This window comes from Lasioglossum baleicum, chromosome 7 (assembly GCF_051020765.1).
Source record: "Lasioglossum baleicum chromosome 7, iyLasBale1, whole genome shotgun sequence".
Taxonomy (NCBI): domain Eukaryota; kingdom Metazoa; phylum Arthropoda; class Insecta; order Hymenoptera; family Halictidae; genus Lasioglossum; species Lasioglossum baleicum.
This window is the reverse complement of record NC_134935.1, coordinates 18,484,535-18,503,885: the sequence shown is the minus strand read 5'-3', so window position 1 is coordinate 18,503,885 and position 19,351 is coordinate 18,484,535. Positions and strand designations below refer to the sequence as shown.

Genomic DNA, 19,351 nt, shown 5'->3' with positions numbered 1-19,351 from the left:
TCATTTCTCCGCTCCGTTTCACCGGATACTATCTGCCAGTGGTAAACGCGATCATAGATGGAAGCGAGAGAGAGAGAGAGAGAGAGAGAGAAAAAAAACTTTGATTTTCATTTTGATTCTAATTCCCCAAGTCTGTGCTTCTCTGAACGCTTCGCGTGAACATGTCTCCTCTTGTTCCGCGAAAGGAAGAAACCGAGTCTCGACGCAGCTTCGCAGACTCGCGAAATCCTATTCCCGGTGACGGGACCCGATTTCTTGCGTACAAAAATGTACCTGCTCCGGGAATACCAGACAGCACCCTTTATAGCGCAGCGTCGCGCGTCGCGTCGCGTCGCGTCGAGGAACTTACAATTAGATCGAATCGGTACTCCTAAAGGTCGTGTTCGAGCTCGTACTGTTCGAACTGTCGATACAATATGGCATTACCTTTCCGTGCACGCAGGAGCCAGAAGTGTTGTTCAAGATCAACAGCAGCAGACCGGAAACGGCGGCGAACACGCCGGCAGTCATCAGACCGAGAGCAGGAAGTTTCTTGGGTGAGAGAACTGGTCCCTCTTCGAGTTTGAGGTAGCAGAGGCCAGGAAGGACGTAGGCTAAGGGTACGGCCGCCAAGATACCGTTCAATTCGAGGACTAGACCCAGGCAATCAGTGGACATCGAGATCAGATAAGCCACCACGACGATCGTCAGGGTGATGATCAAGTATTTCCGATCCGAGTTTGGAATGTACGCTGTGTGATCTTCAAGCTCGTCTGTTCCTTTGATCGCTGTTAGGATCACCTGCGAAACAAGAGTACATATCAAGTTTCCTCAGGTCTCTCGCGTGGCAGAGGAAGATCTGGTATACGCGTCTAGGGTCTACGCGTAAAGTTATGTCGCCACTTTCTTAGGCATTTCCGGTAGTGCAATTAAAAAATGTTTCAAACAAAAGTTTATCAGTGCTTGGTGAGCTACATGTTCTCGCGTATTCTTGAATCTGAAAAAATGCTTTCTACGGAAAATGCTTCTACTTTGTGCTGTTTTTTAAGAAAATGGTCGTTGAAATGAACTATCGCTATCGGACTGCGCCACGTGCCAACCGAAGACGCCACAATTGCTCAACGAAGTGTAATAATACAAAGAGGAAACCAATGTTTGCCTTCGAGGAGCTTTGTTTGTAATTATACATATTACGTTTGTTCTGATAATTTTGGCACTCGCGTATGACATGGTTCAGGTCTTGGAAAATGAATATCTGATAATAAGATGAATATCCCGATACTCAGTCCATGAATACCACTAAAATTAACAGAGCATAAAGGCTACAATGTAATAATTAACTTGTCGAAAATTCAAAAATTCAATACAGTATATAAAGCAGAAGCAAAGTTAGAAAGCTATACATATTGATAGAGCCATAGAGGCAGCATTCAGTGACTTACCTCCCTCGTGACGAAACATTCGATTGGGAATGTCAGCAGAATGGTTCCACTGAACATCACCCTCGCGAAGTTCATTAGATCGTCATCCCAGCAATAGTTCTCCATAAGATCACCCTGCACGTAGGAAGTGAAGGTGGCGTACCCGATGATTCCGAACGCTGCCGCAATCAAGAACGAGGTGAAAAGAGACCAATGAGTGACGACGTCCCACTTTTGTTGGGTAGCTCTCTCAATAGACTCGTAGATGAGGAACGTATTATGGTGGCACATAAAGGCGAATGCCATAATCCCGACGGATGGCACTATTCCGGGGAAGTTCGCAAATCGCCAGCTATCTTCTTGGCTTGGCCTGGAAAACCATCGGTATTCTATCGATCCTGAACGAAACACGTTTTCATATGATATTATACATATACATATCGGACGTTACAATTAACTTTCATAAACTGAGACTTCTATAGTTTATAAACTATATGTATTGCGAATACTTTTGCCGCGCGTCTCGTATAGATATAGATGAATAAATTCGAGAACCTATCTGCGGTATGCCAATCTTACCGAGAGGAGATGAGATACTCACACAATTGAGGACATCGTACCCATTCGGATGAAAATGGCCAACAGAATGAAAGCAACGCAGACGAGCGAAAGGAAGGAAATCTTGGCCAAACGAGCAACGTTTCGGTAAAGACACAGCGGTATCGTAACGAAGAGCGTCGCGAAGAAGATGACCACTTGTCTGTGGGCGAAGATGTTCGTCTCGCTCATCCCCGTCACCCTTATCAGAACCTTCGTGACCGTGTCGCCGACAACAACGTTGTAAGAGACCATTGCTGGAACGAACAAAAAGGCTTCGTTCAGACCATTACAATTCTTATCCTACGCGAATGCGCGCACATACATATGTATTTGCGTCCGACATAATCGGACATTTCATATGCAACAATCTAATAGACGATTAATTTTCAAATTGCGGATAAATGGCGATAAAATTTGTATTTACCTATGAACGGGTAAAAAAACTGTAAAGTTGTGAGTATATAAAATCCGGTACGACCGAAGCTGGCCCTCATTAAACCTTGGTAGCTCATCTCGCCGCAGATGTGACCACTTCTGACCATCAAAATTAAAGAATAATCAGTCAGACCAGCTACTACTACCAGTAATGCAATACCAAGACCGAATCCAGCTTGATGGAGGGCGTACGGTATGCCTAAAAAATGTGTGTTTGTTATAATATAATCCATTGTTCTTTTCTATAAATTATAGTTACTCTTTAAACGTCGAAATTATTGTTGTTTACGAGAATGCAATTATTTTCTTGTGTTCCTGTGTGATGTTCGCTTCATTCTTTCGAAAAGTACGCATCTCGTTTTTGTAACAATTAAACCACCTGCGTGCAGTGGATCATTATTGTTGCGCAAACAAAAAGAGTACGAAAACATTGGATTGAGTCAGAAGCAACCTTTGCGTGTTACTTCCTTACAATTAGTATTTTATCACGAAAGTTGGGGTTGATCTTCCGTACGCCGTCAACGTTTATAACATACTTGATCTTGATATTATACATATACGTTATGTTATGTTATGTTATGTTATAAAGTTATAAGCAAACAGCGGATCTTTATAGAATCTGTTCACGATCATCGATCGTGTTTCGATTCATGTCATCTAACGTGTAGCGGATAAGATTATCATTTCGATAAATGATTCCCGATGGATCGCCCCTCGCGCGGAGTCTTCGAACCGAGTACATAGCACTTGAAGCTGAAAGTTTTAATTGAAAAAAAAATCGAAGCTACAAGAAATCTCTGAATACGCAGGAAACCAAGAGACCCCATTTCAACCATAACAGTAAAGGCAAACTTTTCTCCAAAGCTATTCCTATTGATCTTCCACTTATCTTCTATTTTCATTAGCAACGACGAACGTACAAAGTCTGTAATTATGCAGGCTGTACCAGATAAACTGTTACAAGCTATTCTCTCGGAATTCAATGAAGATATCGACTTAATTTTTGTTTAAATTAAATGGTTGAGAAATAATATTTTACTGTGTATCCAATTTTTTTGGATAATTGTTTCGGCGAGAAAGGGGGGCCCCCAACATTTTTTTAAATAGAAAGTATTATTGATTTTTTGTTATTGCGTTAATCTCTCTTGTTAAACTCAACAGCATTTTAAGAATATCGTAATGTCGTTTTTAATGTCGTTTTTAACAAAGTCATTAAGGGACGAAGTCAATTTTTATTTCGTTCCTGCTTCCTACAATCAATGTAGAACATTTTTTTGCATAAATATCCGCAGACTAGTAATAATTACACTTCGGATGTTTATGCAAAATGAGAAGTTTGTGCATCAATTGCAAGATGCAGGAGCTAAATATAGATTTATATTCTTCATTAATAATTTTACCGTGATGAAAATAATATATTAATACTCTCAAAATCTTTTAATATTTTCACTGTCTTAAATTGCACTTGCTCATTTTTGTTATTCATGCATACAATCCGGAGTTTGGTAATATTAATATGAGGGACGCCAATTGTCATTTGGCGTCCCAAATATTCCCAAGAATTAGAAGAATTTGCAATATACCAGAGCTCTCTTTAAGAAGGAAATAATTGATTCCCCCTTCCTTCTTTAATAAAATAGTTTCTACGAATGTGATTCACCAGAAATACCCGTAGTCCGCTTATGACTCAACCCAATATAATACATCGTACCTCGTTTTAATTCATTTATTCTAGTTTGTTGTGTATTCATCGATTCGTGTACAATATACATATACATATATCATATATGCAAACGTATTGTATTGTGTAACATTTGATTGCACAGGGTAAACATTCGGTACGATATACAAGTTTTCAATAACCTGATATGTGTTTATTATCACTTTCAATGTAATTTCGACGTTTAAGAATGATATTGTTGAAACACGCGACCAAATTACCAATAACGCCACTGCCGATAATGGAGTTGATAAAATTAAAACTGGCCAGAGGTAGACTATTAAATTTCCCAGACTCTTCTTTCTTGTCCTACGGAATTAGATTTTCCATGTATCCAGAAATAATAAAGGGTTCGAGAGGAAACGGAAACGAGAGAGAGAGAGATATCGAGAAACTGACAACAGCATGAACGATCGATTTTATGCGTTGCTGGAAAACGCTCTCACCTTAACACATCACGGTTCGTTATACATATTGTTGTTCCTAAATAAAGCATTCCGCAGAATCGAGAAATGTCAAACTACTTGAACAATTTTCAACTCTCGTGAACTTCGAACACATAATAAAAGAGCAATGAAACTCATATTATATGGTATAAAAAAGAAGTTGGTCGTGCAAGTGAATTTTGTATGAAATTGCGTAAAACGAAGAAGTGTGAGAGCGCAGATTGTAATGCATGTTTATGTTCGCAAAAGCTCTTGTTGCGCTTAAAGATAAAACGAATATTTATAAAGTCACTTTGCTTATGTATAGTTTTTGTTTTATATTATATAGCTATTTTATGAAAATAGCTAGCGAATGTAAATTATATAAAATAATGAAAAGAGCGATAGGACAGATTATAGTATCGTTTTAAATCATGCAATCGTATTTTTCTTAGACGTGCCACGATAACAGATTCATGCCAGCAACTCGTGGTTCCTAGGTAGATAATTAATTGTCTCTTACCCCGACTAATTGTCTCATATCATCATAAGACTCCTCTGAGCCCAGACTGCCGCCCTATTTAGAATCAAAATTAACTGTGTTTACCTTCTGCAATATCACCTCAATTATGAAAACGAAATTTACTATAATGTTATAAAAGTTGTAAGTAAACTAGGCGGAAGATTGATAACAGCATCCCCACTTTTTTAGAAAGAAGTGTTTCAGAAATACACATTTCATTTCTCTAACAAATGTTCATATACTATTGTGCAGGTATTTAGACAATTATCTATTATTCAAATGATCTGTGAAAGTCGTTAAATCGCTCAATTTGCATACTTTCGTTTAATCATTTCATAAGTTAATCTAGTTATTTGGAATTTTTCATGCAAATCTGACACGTCCACATGAAAGAAAAGGTCAAGCATCTCATTAAACCGAAGATTACCGTTTACTCTTAATTGCGCTGTCGCTAAAGGTATCGGTTTAATTCGAACGTTATTACGAAAGGTTAACGATGATTCCATTGTCGAGACAAATACAAGTTGCAAAAGTTTCTCTGTTCGCCTTGTAAATATCAAGTCCATATTTTCATTATCTTTCACTTCCTGGCGTGGGTATAATTCCATATTATTACAACAATTAGAAACGAGCGAAGCGAGATAAACACAATGCGGAATAATACAAGTGACCATTTCGTGATACGTAGAAAAACAGTGGTGTAATTAAAGTTCGCAAGCGATAATCAGATTGCAAGTGTGCAAACAAACACGGGCTGTTTGCGGTCGATATGCGGATGAATGAAACAAATATTTGCCTTGTTCATTCAAACCTCCGCCACGATCAAAGATCTCGTTAAACTTTCACGACACTTTAGGTAGACAACTCGATAGGTCGGAGATACATCAAATTGCTTGCCTATTAATAATATCATGGAAAGACCAAGGCTAACTTCCATACTCGTGAAATATGAAAACTTTCGCTTATCGTTAAAAGGTAGAAACACGTAAACGGATAACATCTACATATATGTATAATGTATTATTGTATATGTATATGTATGTATACGCGTATGATGAGAGTTATAGATTTTTCTCCATTGTTGCAATAGTGTAGTCGGAGACACTTCGAAACGCAAGAAACTCTCATCTTGCTCCACCCTCGTCCTAACAACTTTCGAAACTATGTGGTAAAAACCTTCCAAGCTCCTCTCTCTCTTTCTCTACTTGTTCTCCATTACATAATACGCATTCTCAGGAAACTGTAAATCTTTTGCCGAAGAAGCTCTCGACAGATCCGAAGAACAAGTATAATAACTCTCGATTCGTCCGCCGTTTTAATTTCTGTTGGGACATTCGCGAAAGGGTTGAGAAGCAGAACTTCCTCGAATACCAATTTCGCCCACCGGCACCGCTATTAACACCTCCATGAATTCCAACGCTGCCTGCTAGCACACGCTCTCGGCCTCATTATCGCCGTTCGATCAGGGTACGCAATCTATCAACCATTCAGAGGTATAATAATGGATCATCCGATTGCAGAAATCCACTAACCCGACGCAATCTTCGGTAATGAGATTAGCGCGACTCCGTTCGTCTTTGAGACAGTCGCGAAATGATTGGTCGTGGAGATATCGGGGAAGGGAATTTCGGATTTAGCAATCGGTGTTTTAGCGCGATGGTGTGGCGTGTTGTTACGGGGCGAGGGATCGGTGTAGAATTCGGCAACGATTCGATAGAGAGAATTTAGCTTACTCACATCCTCGTAGGTGTTCCTCGCGTCCAGGATGTAACTTTTCTCGGTGGCATCGAGAGCCATCGTGGACGGTCGCCGAAGGGAAGAATAATCGAAGGTGCAACCGAACGAGAACGGAAAGCTTAAAGGGAAGGTCTGACGCAAAGTGTTAGGACCTAGCAGACGTCTGAGGCGACTGCACCCTCCCTATCTACGCGAGCTTCCGTTTTCCACCCTCTTTGCCCCTCCGGGCAACCATGCACGTACAGTTTGGCTGCGGCGGGTGCGTGCGCATCGTACGTTCACGTTTCTCCACGTTATCATCGGGGGCTGTGCTGCCTTTCGCCGACGCTTATCTCTCATCACGCGCCTCCTTCACCCTTCCTCTTCCCGATATTTCTTAATTATTCTTTTCACACTGAAATTACCGATCACCGGTCACCGTCCCCCACTGTAGATCACCAGATTGGCTCTGTAGTCGTTTAGTCGAGCACCGAGCCTCTCACCTGTCCAGGTGTCGAGTGCGATCCATCGACCGAACCACCGAAAGTGCTACGCGGAGCGCGGAGCTATCTGCCCGGCGAAATCAGTTTCTTTTTCTTCGCACTTAGGGTTACCGTTGCCATCCGTCCGGCTCTCCTCGGATTTGTCCTACTATTTGGGGGGATTTTCTTCAAGGATCCGAGTTTTCCGATGATGTTACTCGCTCGTACCTGCTCCGCTGTCACTCGGATCATTCCACGCGAAATCGGTCACTTTTTGGAGTGCTGTCTTGGATTTTGTTGAAATTTGAATATGTTGTAGTCTTGAGCGAATCTCAAACGATTTTTCAATAGCTTAACCCTTTGCACTCGGAGCTATTTCAACTCGAAAATTAAACATTTCTACCGACGTGGAATATCATTTCGTTCTATTTATATGGTTCTTTTCATCTTATGGATATGAAATTGAATTGTCAGACATCGGAGAAAGAAAAATGTAAATACAACGGGTTCTTATATGTATTTGGTTGAAAAATAATTCCGAGTGCAAATGGTTAATAATGTAAACAATACTTTGAATAATAGTACAGCAATTTTTAATGGTGACTTCGAGTCACTAAAAAGTGGAAAAAACGTGTCACCCGTTTTTCATTAAATTATGATTTATTTTGCAATTGTTTTAAACAAATGCAATGTTTTCGTGGCAGGAGACTTTTTAAAAATTTGAAAAGAAATTAGGATATAGCCTCGAGTGTCCCCTTTACGGACCTGTTTTAATAAAGCGGACACTTTGATGGATCGGAATCGCCCGTTTCAGATCATCATAGTTGGGTACACTTATTGTAAATAGATTTTACGCATTTATGATAAAAATATAGGTAGCTCTAGATACCAAACAGTGAACATGCTTAAAGCATTTCAAAATACCATTGTATTTTTTTCAATCTGTGCGGTGATAATGTGCTAACAGGTGTAAGTCGTTCGTTAATATCTACGATTAATAATTAGTTAATTAATAACCTGCAATTATTGATGAATTTTCTAAACGAGTTACACTGTTTATTAATAGAATCACCTTTCACAAAAAGCTCAATATACACGAAGTACAAATAATGAAACTGGAATTTTATACATGCTATAATTAAATCGTAAAATCCTTAAATTATGGTTTACAAATTATGTTTAAAAATAACTTAAGAAATGTATAAACGTATAAAAAATGGAAAAAGTAATTACGACATTCCGAATAAAGTTTTCTTTATGAACCCCGAACTTGCTCATTGGAAAGTAGATAAAGACATGTGTAATCAGACACGGACGAAAGATAAAATCATTAGTGAAAACTTCTTTACCATGAAACAATGAGGAATCAGCAATGTAACTCAACGAAGCAATGAACGAAGCACACTCTTGCTTACAAGTTTTATAATGAATTGTTTGAGTTTTTAACCGTTACTTTACCTACCGTTATTAATTAGATTCGTGATAATAGGAATTCACACATTGAGAGAATAATTATAAAATAAAAAACGATTCATTTATTTGAAACGGCGGACAAAAATTCAAGTATTCGATTATACTCACATTTAGTTAATAGATTACATACGTTCTTTAAAGTAAAGAAACAATTCAAAATAAATTATACAAATGACGAATTTTATTATATATAAGTAGCTGAGATATAATTATATAATTAGGTATAATTATTAATACTTAATAATTGTATCAGTTATTTAACGCGCAAATGACTGTATAAGATACTTGTAATGACGAGATTGAATTGCCGGCCAGTAGCAATTAAATAGTAAAATAACGATAAAATACGTTCTTAGTTAAATCGTACCACAGTTAAATCTTATAGTGTATAAATAACCATTATTATTATTCGCTATGTCGCAAGGCTGTTAACCAAGTCCTGTTAATTACTATTATGAATTACCAATTATGCAATAAGGTACTAATTTCTCAGGTGTTGCACAAAATCAATTATTTTCACATATTTGATCTACATTGTGCAAAGTCAGGCACAAGACACGCAAGCGCCACTTCATTACATTATTTAATGTACACGGCACTTTACGACAACTTCAATTGTACGCGCTACCCGATAATATGGGAATTTGTCATATTATTATTATTATAATTCGATTTCTAAATTCATTTCTAAGTTCTTCACGAAATGTTTTGCAAATTTTGTGGAAACGTGTTTCAATGAAACGCTTATGTGTGTCGCTAGCCTGACACAAATCGATTAAAAAATTGGAATAATTATGATACAATGAATACTATCATCTTTAATATCTTATATATAATCATCTTCCGTAATGCTTTTATGAAAAATGTTAGAGCTCTCTATAAATATTTTCGAAATCTTAACGGTAGTTTCAATCAAATGCAAAAGGACAGTAATTTCGTATCAAACAATAAGTTAAACGGTTTGGACATCTTATACTGCAAACTAATACATAACTTCTTTCTTTGCAGTTGATTATTCTTGCTCTCTTTTACAGTCACTCTTGTTACATTTACAAATGATCATTTCTACGTTTTTTTTTTGTTCATTGTTGATTGAGAAATGGGGAAGATCTTACTACTTTTATATAGAGCGCATAATACGGATGTTCAGGAGTGTCTCGAAGGATCTTGACGAGGTATCACGAACCATCCATTATTCCCTGAAACTGCAGGACCCACTATTTGCGCGTTCAAGGCATTATTCATTCTTTGATTCTTCATTATTTCTAGTTGTCGTTTTAAATTTCGATACAACTTTATTAAAGATTCCTGAAATACGAAAAACCTTATTTAGCATTCTTCATTTTTAATTTATTTGTAATAAGCGTGTATCATGGTAAATTCCGATACAGGTATTATTACCTAACCTTCTCATCTTCAAGTTTCCTAAGTTCTTCCTGTTGCCTTAGGCTGTCTAAAGTTAAATTTTTAAGCATTTCGTTTTTGTGTTGCCCCAACAGAGCTATTTCCGTTTGAACTTTCAAATACTCCTGTGCAAGCTGCTTATGTTCTTCAAAAATTTCTTTTGATCTTTCGCATGTTTGATCTGGTGTGAGCGGTCTCAAATCAGCGTCCAATAGGCGATAAACATTGTCCAAATCTTCATTGGTTGTGCTGTTACCTAACAATCAATAATAATTCATTTGAAACTCGCATGTCAAGAACTTGGAATATTTTGAAATCTCGCAAAACTTTTTCAAAATTTCCCGATACTCGAAGTTCCAACTTATCAAATACAATTCTTATCTAAATCTCAATTCCTCCTATCATATTCCAAGTGGTTCCAAGAAGACGGAATAATTAATTTAAAAATTGCTCTATCATTTTTCATTATTTAGTTGTTAAAATCAAATTACAGAACTTGAATGAATAATAAAGTTTACACAAATCCCCCTTCAAGACTATTTCCTTGAAAATTCTCATAAATCTGGCAAATCTTTATGTACTCGTTCGCTACTTTCAAACCAAGAAATATATGCATTTGTATTATTAATGTATTTAATGGGAAAAATACGACTACGTTCGTATGTGAATAATGTATAAAACAGTTCACTGAATATTTCATTTCATCCACTTTGCCCCATTCATCCTGCTCCGAAACAGCCTATTTACCATGACAGTGAAAAAAGAAGACAGGCAAAAGAGTACTAACGCAATAAAACCCAGCACCGCTTTAGGGTGTCCGTGGTGACGATGTTCGGATATTCCTCACACATTTCCAAATGTTGAAGCCTATCGAGGCTTCGTTCATAATAAAATCAAGCAAGGTTCGCACATGAAGGATGTCACACTGATCAACATCCACGAGTCACACGAAATTATACCAAGATGATGATCGATCAAATAGACAACGGAGAATACCGAGTACGAAATGAAATTTTTTAGATATGTAGAAGCCGTAATTTTCGATTAACGTGGATGATAGGAGAAAAAAAGAAGAAAGAGAAGGAAAGACCGTCGTTCTTAGTGGTGGGTCGGGAGAGCACTAAACAAACGTGCATCTATATTGGGCCTGGTGAGTCAGCCACACCTGCTTCGAGGTATCCCCCACCAGACAAGACGCGCAATCACGAGCCAAGAAGAAAATACGGTTCTTCGGCTCTTAATTCATCTTCAGGGTTGGATTAGGTCAAAATTTCGATTCTCCCGGTGAGCAATCGAAGAAGAACTCGTTGATGGCTGAATGTCCGCCACGTGCACCCTGGATTCAGTTACCAGATTTTAAGAAAGATGTCAACGTTCATAAAACGTCCATTAAACTCAAAAGAATATTCTCCTCCTCGTCAGCCACCCAGCCCGATAAACCCGTCACTTAGATTTCGTATACCTTATTCTTCTTTTTCTACTTTAGCACATTACTTACTGACAACCTTCTATGTAATAGCCTTTTTCAAATCGACGACTAAGAGTTGAGAATTTGTTCAAAAGCTACTACAGCAACTTTATCCACAATTCTAAAATTTTTCGAATTAATACAATGTGACAAGTTCTTCTGAAATTGTTATTTAGAATAATAATAAAATAAAATCTTTTACGTGCAGCTCAGTCATTAAGAAGCATCCAGTAGGTAAAGCGTTAATATCCTCATTATTTTTCAATTCTGTGCATACTTGAAAACAGGATATTTGATACTTGAAATATTTTTCACATTGCAAAAACAATGGTAGCATTTTTTGTTGTTTGAATAGAGTGATTTAATCAATGATAGTTTCACTCTTTCACTGTATACAATCACCCATTTGCTTTTATTTACTACTTTGTTTTCGTTTTCGTACTTGGAGCTTTTTAAAGTGTGACCTTTATAACTGTCAATAGGTGTCAATCAGGAACACAAGTTCTGGCGATTAGTTGGCAGTTAAATTTAGTGAAGTCGCACAATGTGGCTGTTTTCGCGGGCCCTTTGCCAGGGTAGACTTCGCCGATCGACGAACTCCAAAGGAATTCGTCACGGGAAAATCGCGCGGCGTGCCAGGTAGTGCGTTTAATATTTTTTACAATAATATTTTTGTATAAATACTTCTCCTATAAAGAAGTTCGAGTAATAAACATTTCTAAGATTCAGATTAATTCTATAATACCAAGGTAAATTTATTTACCAAAATCCGAATAATATTGATTAATTAAAACAATTAAATGAACAATTAAATTTTCGGTGAAATAATTTCGATCTTTAATACGTATTAGAAATGAATTTAACTCGTTCGAAAATTCACTTAAATGCAATTAGAAAAATATCCAATTCTTGAATCGCTATTTATTAATATTTAATGGTATTCGTTATAACTAATGAATGAGTCATCTAGAATTCTCATTAAAAATTCTCTTTACATATCTAAAATATTTTTCGAATAACGGTAAAATATATGAAGATTTATATTTTACGTGTTAAAGTCTCCTTAGATGAAATACCTTCTACATATTTTTTATATTACAGTTTATATAAAAATATAACCACGATCGCTTGTGTTAAGTATTTGTGAATGTTTTTAAATGGCGACAATAGGTCTGAGCATACACATTCCCTGCTGAAAGCAAAGTTTTGTGGATCATACGGAGAATGTTATTTTGGGATTAGAGTACTATCGCGGTGAGTCACAAATTCGGAGCTCTCGCTTCAAACAAGTTCTCTTTCCTTGGTGGCTACACGGCAACCACGAATTCATTAATAAATAACAATCACATTATTTATACCATGTTGTATCTATACAATATGCAAAGACAAGCCGTTCGTGGAATGGCTACGAACCACCCCACTGAAACCTGAACATGTAACTATTTTCTTTGTTTTGATCGGTATAAGAAAATATTTGAAAAACAATTAACCCTTTGCACTCGGACCTATTTTAACTCGAAAATTATAAATTTCTTCGACCTAGAATATTTCCATTCTCTACGATCTTTTAAATTTCATGGCTATGAAATTGATTGTAATAACTCGTACAGTACTTAAATGTTTGGTAATTGATTAGATACCGACGTATCTAATAATGTAAACAATATTTTGAATAATGGTATAGCAATTTTTGTGGCGCCTCAGAGGTACCACTCGAGTGCCAAGGGTTAAAAGTTTTAACTTAAAACTTTAAAACAGATTTGTCGAAAGGTTTTTTCAAATTTTTCAAAACCGTTATTTTTGTATGGAATTGTTTTCGTTACGTATTGTAACAGGTGTTAAAATTCTTTTGTGCATGCCTGGGTTATAACCTTGAAGTAATCTTGCACACCAAAACAGTGAACCAATTTCAAGACACTACTATACCGGTGTATAGTTCATTGATGATGAACTATTATGTAAGATGAGCAATACCGGGTTGTAGTGTTCTTGACAGTGAAAGCTTCAGTTTAAACATTCGCTAACGTAAACAATAAGAAACTATAACAAATCTAAGTACTACCATAAATAGTATAAAACAATGTACTCACTCCGAACAGTGTTTTTTGTTCTCAGGACCGGAGAGTCTAATGGTGGATCGGGACATGCTAATGCCCAAGCATTCTGTAATTACAAATGTAAACATGTGTAAGTATAAATTTGTAAATGTACAATATATTAATTTTTGTAAATATATTATTCGAAATAGTTATGCATCGATATGTATTTTTGAAAATTGTTCAATTAATGAAGTGTTCATTTAACAACAAATATATCGTAATATGTACTGTTTAATCCATTAAATATAATATGTAATAAATATAATGTGCTAACCTGATCGCATTCAATATGAAGCGGTGGAAAATGTTTGTTTTGAAGCTTTTTACTGCACGCATTGTCTAACGAATTATTTTTACGGTTATCACGGAAAGGATTTGATAAATTATCTTTTCCATTTGAAAGTTTCGGTGTTTCTTTGGGAGCTTTAGCTCTGATTGTACCATTAGGAGTGTATCCATTTATTTGAGAGTCCAGAGTGCCAGTCACATCTAATGTATCATCTTTAGGTACATGGTTATCATTAACTTCTTCCGATTCAATACCTAGAATAATAATAAAACGCTCGCATTAAAATATGCACGTACACAGGGAGAATTGTGATCTAGATTGATCTTTTATCTAGCGCTTTTCACTACTGAAAAACCCCATATTCTTGCATTATCGAGAAATGAGAAAGTGCATCCCGCACCCTTGCAATCACCCCCCTTAAGTGGCTTATCCTGTATATTGAGTAAAATTAATCTTGTTGCTTAAAGTTGCGTCTTAATTATTCTGAAAGATTTCATACTTAAAGTATACATACTGGCAGAATATTCGACTGGTTCTAAATGATCATTAAAAAATTCTGATAATTTTGTCATTATTTCTACAACAACATCCATCGATGGTCTTTCTTCGGGAGACTTGTGCCAACACCTGAAAAGACCAAATCTTTCTTTTTGATTGAATAAAAGACAATTTATACTGTGTTAACATATCTCGTTATTTAGACTTAATATTAATTTAACGTGTCATACATTTAATAATATGTATAGTTTACATTGTGCTAGTATAGTTCAAAAATTATTGTAATCGGTTATACATAGATGAACCTGAAATATATAACAAAAATATGTCAACTCTATGCGAGAATAACTGAAGTATAAAAATATAAAAAAAACTATCTTATATTAATAAATCAATAATGAAACCAATATAAAATAGTAGTAACTGTACTAATATCTTCTGGTAATTAATAACTAATACCTTCCTAAATGATCGTCTATCATTGTAGTCTATCATATACCCTAAAATATTTTCCTAATTTATCTTTTAAATATTTTCCTCCGACATCCTAAATGGAACACTTTCCCTTCCATATTTTACTGTCAGAAAAATTCATGAGAAAAATGGACTGGGAGCAATGATAAAATTTCACAGAATAAATCCATTTGCACTGACGTGGATAACAATTTAATAAAGAATGTTATTCCATCTAACATTCGATCGTCAAGAGAAAAACGAAAGGGAAAGTAGTCATTAGACTCGATGATATCCATAACGGAGAAGTATCATTGAAGACAATTTCACTTACCACTAAACTTTACTCCCAGTGCCTAAACATGGAAGAGGATGAAAGAGTAGATCGCTGTTCCAAAGGAGAATCCATAGTTGCTACAAAGACCCCAATTTCTTTAATGAATATTTTATGATGAACTATGTGCCCCAATCTTCACCCTCACCTAGGACAAAACCTAAAATTCATAAGAAGAGAAATTTAGAAAAACCCTAAATAAAGATGTGGAACAATCTCGGAGCGAATGAAGTTTCCGCAATCATATTTTCTGTAGAAACAGAAAATGTGTTAAAACCTGCCACAAAGATTTTCCATTTCCAATGTCTATTTTGTTGTGAAGATTGATTTCAATTTTCGATTGGTTATATTCGTGAAGAAAAACATTCATCCCTTCGGAATGTGATCAAATATTTTGTTAATAGCAACATGGGCACAGTATACGTAAATATTGTAATGATACTGTACACTGGTGTGGTCATCACCGATGCTGAGCGTAGTAGCGAACTGTGTAAAGAAGATGCAGAGTTGCAGAAGAAACTGTATACCAGGCAACTACTATACCTTTAAATGACAGCAACTTTCTTCGCGATATTTGGAGGATACTTGTAATATATTATAGAATTTTATATACAACATTATGGCAAGATATCATTCAAGGAATGTCGTTTAGTACCCTATCTCTGTTTGTATTAAATAATTCACTTAATTGTCTGTTTCTACACATATTTTCCTATTCCTGTCCAAACTTCTCTAGTTGTATGCCTACCGATGACAAATCGAAATAAGAAGTGCAACATATATATACATGTTGACCTTTGGAAGACAAACTAAGTGTCAAACTTCTATTAATTTGACACTACTGACAGATGAACTATACCACCACAATGTAAGCAAATATAATGTAAACCGTCTTTGAACGCAGAGTCAAATAAGAAGATCAAATCTCATTCACACATATTCATTCTGAAATGTAATGTCCATTAATGTATGAGCATATAGTGTTGTTTGCCTAAGTAAACATAAAAATGTATTGTTTTCTATATCAATCTATTATATTGATTCTATTGATTTAATTAACAAAACGATTCAATATACAAATCGACTACAAAATATATAGTTACCAACCATGAAATACTTCGATTAATCTATCGTATTGAAAAGCAGATAACATATTTAATCCAGCATTCGTTATATATCCAATTAACAGAACATAAAATCGATAAAAAGAAATTAATTTCGTTTTTATAAATGATATTGAATATCATCTTATGGAACTGCAAATAGATTTGCTTCGATTGTAATAATTACCTGGTCATGAGATCTTCGATTGGTTTCGGACAGCCTTCGATCAAAGGAGGTCTTTGTCCCATATGCACTGCCCACATTATTCTGTAAGCTGAGCCACCAATTTGATCAAACGGTTTCTTCCTTGACAATATTTCCCACAGGATAACACCCCAACTAAATACATCACATTTTTCAGTATATTTATAACCTTCGAATACTTCCGGAGCCATCCAAGCAGCAGAGCCTTTATTATTTGTCATGTACGTGTTTAAATCACAAGCTGTGCCAAAGTCACAAATTTTAAGGGTCTGTCCACCCATTACCAGTAACAGATTTGGTGGTTTTAAGTCCCTAAAAATAATATAAACAGTATTCAATAATTAATACAATTAAAAATTCAATTCTTAACACTAGAACTACCACAACGGTCGAAATGACTGATTTTACAATTTCATTTTAAAATTCGTACTTCATGTTACATTTTTTTCCTGCAATAATGTGACAACTTCTGCAACAACAACTAACGGTGTAATATAATGAATTTTATTTCTCTTTAATTTAGTCAGAATCAAAATAATTTATATATTCGATATTTATAATAAGTAAGTACATAGTAGTACACCCTGAAGGAGTAATTTTACAGGAAATATAAATAATAATTGCGAACATTAAATCTATCTAGTTTACAAGAAAGTTTAATCTGAATTTTTCACTTATTTGTTCATGTAGATTCATCTCTGTTCAGGTTGTACTATCAGTTTAGAGACAATATTCCCTATTCCAAGATTTTAATCTAATTTACCTATGAATTAAAGGCTTTGGTTTCATATTGTGGAGATATGCAACACCACGCGCGCACTGCAAAGCCCAGCTCATTGCATGACCTGCAGTATATTGTGGCTGAGGATTACAATGTAATACTGTAAAATATAAATGAAGTATTAGTAGTAATAGAAACATGGTACTATTAACACGTTAAACGCCACACCGGTCCCTAAAGGTACTGTAGATACCATTTTATTGTAGACCGGCCATAGACTTTATGTTTATGCCACATGGGTACACGAGCATTTGTTAATGCTCATGACTCTCTCTACTTGACGATAGAGTGTGGCATATACGGAAAGGCAAGTAAAATAGGCTAGGCGTTTAGGGCTGTTACGCACTGTCGACCAGTTGCCGAAGACTTAGATGCCGAGAGGGAATTCGATGCATTTCAATTCTTGTCTTGTTACAGTGACTAGGTGGTTGATGCGACCAAGCGCGTACGAGCTAATGTTTTCTCGTACCTAGTAGTCATCGGTGACTGGTCGTCAATGCGTAACAGCTCTGAATGTGTTAAATATTGTAAAATACCAAACAAAGAAAAACACCATTGTACAAGGATCCTCCTTCCGCATATTCCATCACCAAACAGACTGGATTTTTAGTGCAGGCACCGTATAGTTTAACGATATTAGGATGCACAACCCTCGACAATTGTCTAACTTCCACTGTAAAAGCCTTTCTTTCACCTTCCGAATTGATATACTTTACAGCAACATATTGCCCCTTCCATTTTCCTTTCCATACTACTCCAAAAGAACCTTTTCCAACTATCTGCATCAAAAAAATTAATTCACATATATTAACTCACATATTTTAATATTACTTATCCTCAAAATTGAATTCAACATACGTGGCGCATCGAAAATTAAGTATTACTTTTTTAAATAAAGAATTACGGTAAGTAAACCATATTAATAAAATAAAATTACCAAGAAGGGCATAGATAATAAGAAAGAATAAAATGAAATAAAACTTTGAATTTATGATTTCTATATATTCTGACTTTACATATTTAGAACATACTGATTAATAAAAATTGTTAAATTTGAAAAAAATCATAAATCTACTAACTATTTATTTATAAATCGAAGTATAAATCATAACCTTTTTTCGTTTTCTTCATCCTTCAACAAATGATATTTTACGTATATTATTATCAAAGTATCAACGTAGAAGGTCAAACAGTCTTTATCGGCAGCAACAATTTACTTGAGAAGTTTTAAAAATTGTTTAGGTTATGTTTCAAACGTGAACATTTTTATTGGTAAAGATAAATTGTAAAAATTTCAAATATTCGAATAGGTTGATATTTTCTGAACGTTAGGACGAATAATAAGAAAGATTAGGATTCAATTTTTTCGATAAATCAGGAAATTCACTGTAAATTAAAGTACCTGTTCCGTTTCAATTTCATCGTAGTTAATTTCTTCAACAAACTGCTGCTGATGGCCTACTAACTCTTTACCCGCCATCACACATAGACGACATCACATTAGTTTCAGGGCACATTTAATTACCGGGCGTATTTCTCACGTTCGAGTGTTTATTCAAACTTCGAGTTCAAGCTGGTTATCAATAAGCTCTCTCAATATTTTCCATTTTATAGTGGCATATGTATATGTGAAGAAGATATATACATCGATAAATTTTTCTCATTCGATACATCGATATGTTGAAATACGATCTATCGTTACGTGTGGAGGGCATAATCAAATTGATAAACATTTAATTCATTTATCCAACATAGTTACACGATAAATTCGAATTATGCAAGTAAATCATAAGCACATAAACATAAAGCGTATATTTGTGCACTTCCTCAATCAATTATGTATATATCTTTTTATAGTAACTATATTCAGTTTATTAGATTATTGGCGAATAATAATAATTATATATATATATATATATATATACACATATATATATATGTAC

General features: G+C 35.5%; 2 protein-coding genes across 3 annotated transcripts in view; both read right to left on the bottom strand.

Annotated features, from left to right (window-relative positions):
• The window catches only part of LOC143211040 (uncharacterized), a 30,563-nt gene extending 21,783 nt beyond the window's left edge, over positions 1–8,780 (bottom strand). Inside the window, exons 1-7 of the mRNA XM_076428446.1 lie at positions 6,841–8,780; positions 5,104–5,157; positions 4,377–4,464; positions 2,425–2,634; positions 2,002–2,254; positions 1,422–1,770; positions 414–780 (exon numbers count right to left, since the gene is read on the bottom strand). Coding sequence (XP_076284561.1) covers positions 414–780; positions 1,422–1,770; positions 2,002–2,254; positions 2,425–2,634; positions 4,377–4,464; positions 5,104–5,157; positions 6,841–6,900 — 1,381 coding nt within the window. The 5' untranslated portion in view covers positions 6,901–8,780. The remainder of the gene's footprint in view (positions 1–413; positions 781–1,421; positions 1,771–2,001; positions 2,255–2,424; positions 2,635–4,376; positions 4,465–5,103; positions 5,158–6,840) is intronic.
• A 153-nt stretch (positions 8,781–8,933) lies between these two features.
• Positions 8,934–19,051, bottom strand: LOC143211017 (mitogen-activated protein kinase kinase kinase 7). 2 transcript variants are annotated; one of them, XM_076428408.1, is made up of 9 exons: positions 18,811–19,049; positions 17,962–18,187; positions 17,391–17,508; positions 16,610–16,939; positions 14,549–14,661; positions 14,020–14,288; positions 13,737–13,809; positions 10,181–10,434; positions 8,934–10,082 (listed from the first exon to the last, which is right to left on the bottom strand). In XM_076428408.1, the coding sequence occupies exons 1-9, from the start codon at positions 18,886–18,888 to the stop codon at positions 9,921–9,923; spliced, it is 1,623 nt and encodes a 540-aa protein (XP_076284523.1). In that variant the 5' UTR covers positions 18,889–19,049; the 3' UTR covers positions 8,934–9,920. The 2 variants fall into 2 exon arrangements, with proteins under 2 accessions (XP_076284523.1, XP_076284524.1); XM_076428409.1 differs by having other exon boundaries at positions 9,940–10,082; positions 10,176–10,434; positions 18,811–19,051.
• Between the last annotated feature and the right edge of the window lie 300 nt (positions 19,052–19,351).

Excerpts from the sequence above, each read along its gene's own strand:
- LOC143211017 (XM_076428408.1), bottom strand. The coding sequence starts at position 18,888 with ATGGCGGGTAAAGAGTTAGTAGGCCATCAGCAGCAGTTTGTTGAAGAA. Across the intron at positions 16,940-17,390 it reads CCAAAGCCTTTAATTCATAG|GGACTTAAAACCACCAAATC; the intron begins GTAAATTAGATT and ends TATTATTTTTAG. Across the intron at positions 14,289-14,548 it reads ACCAGTCGAATATTCTGCCA|GTATTGAATCGGAAGAAGTT; the intron begins GTATGTATACTT and ends TTATTATTCTAG.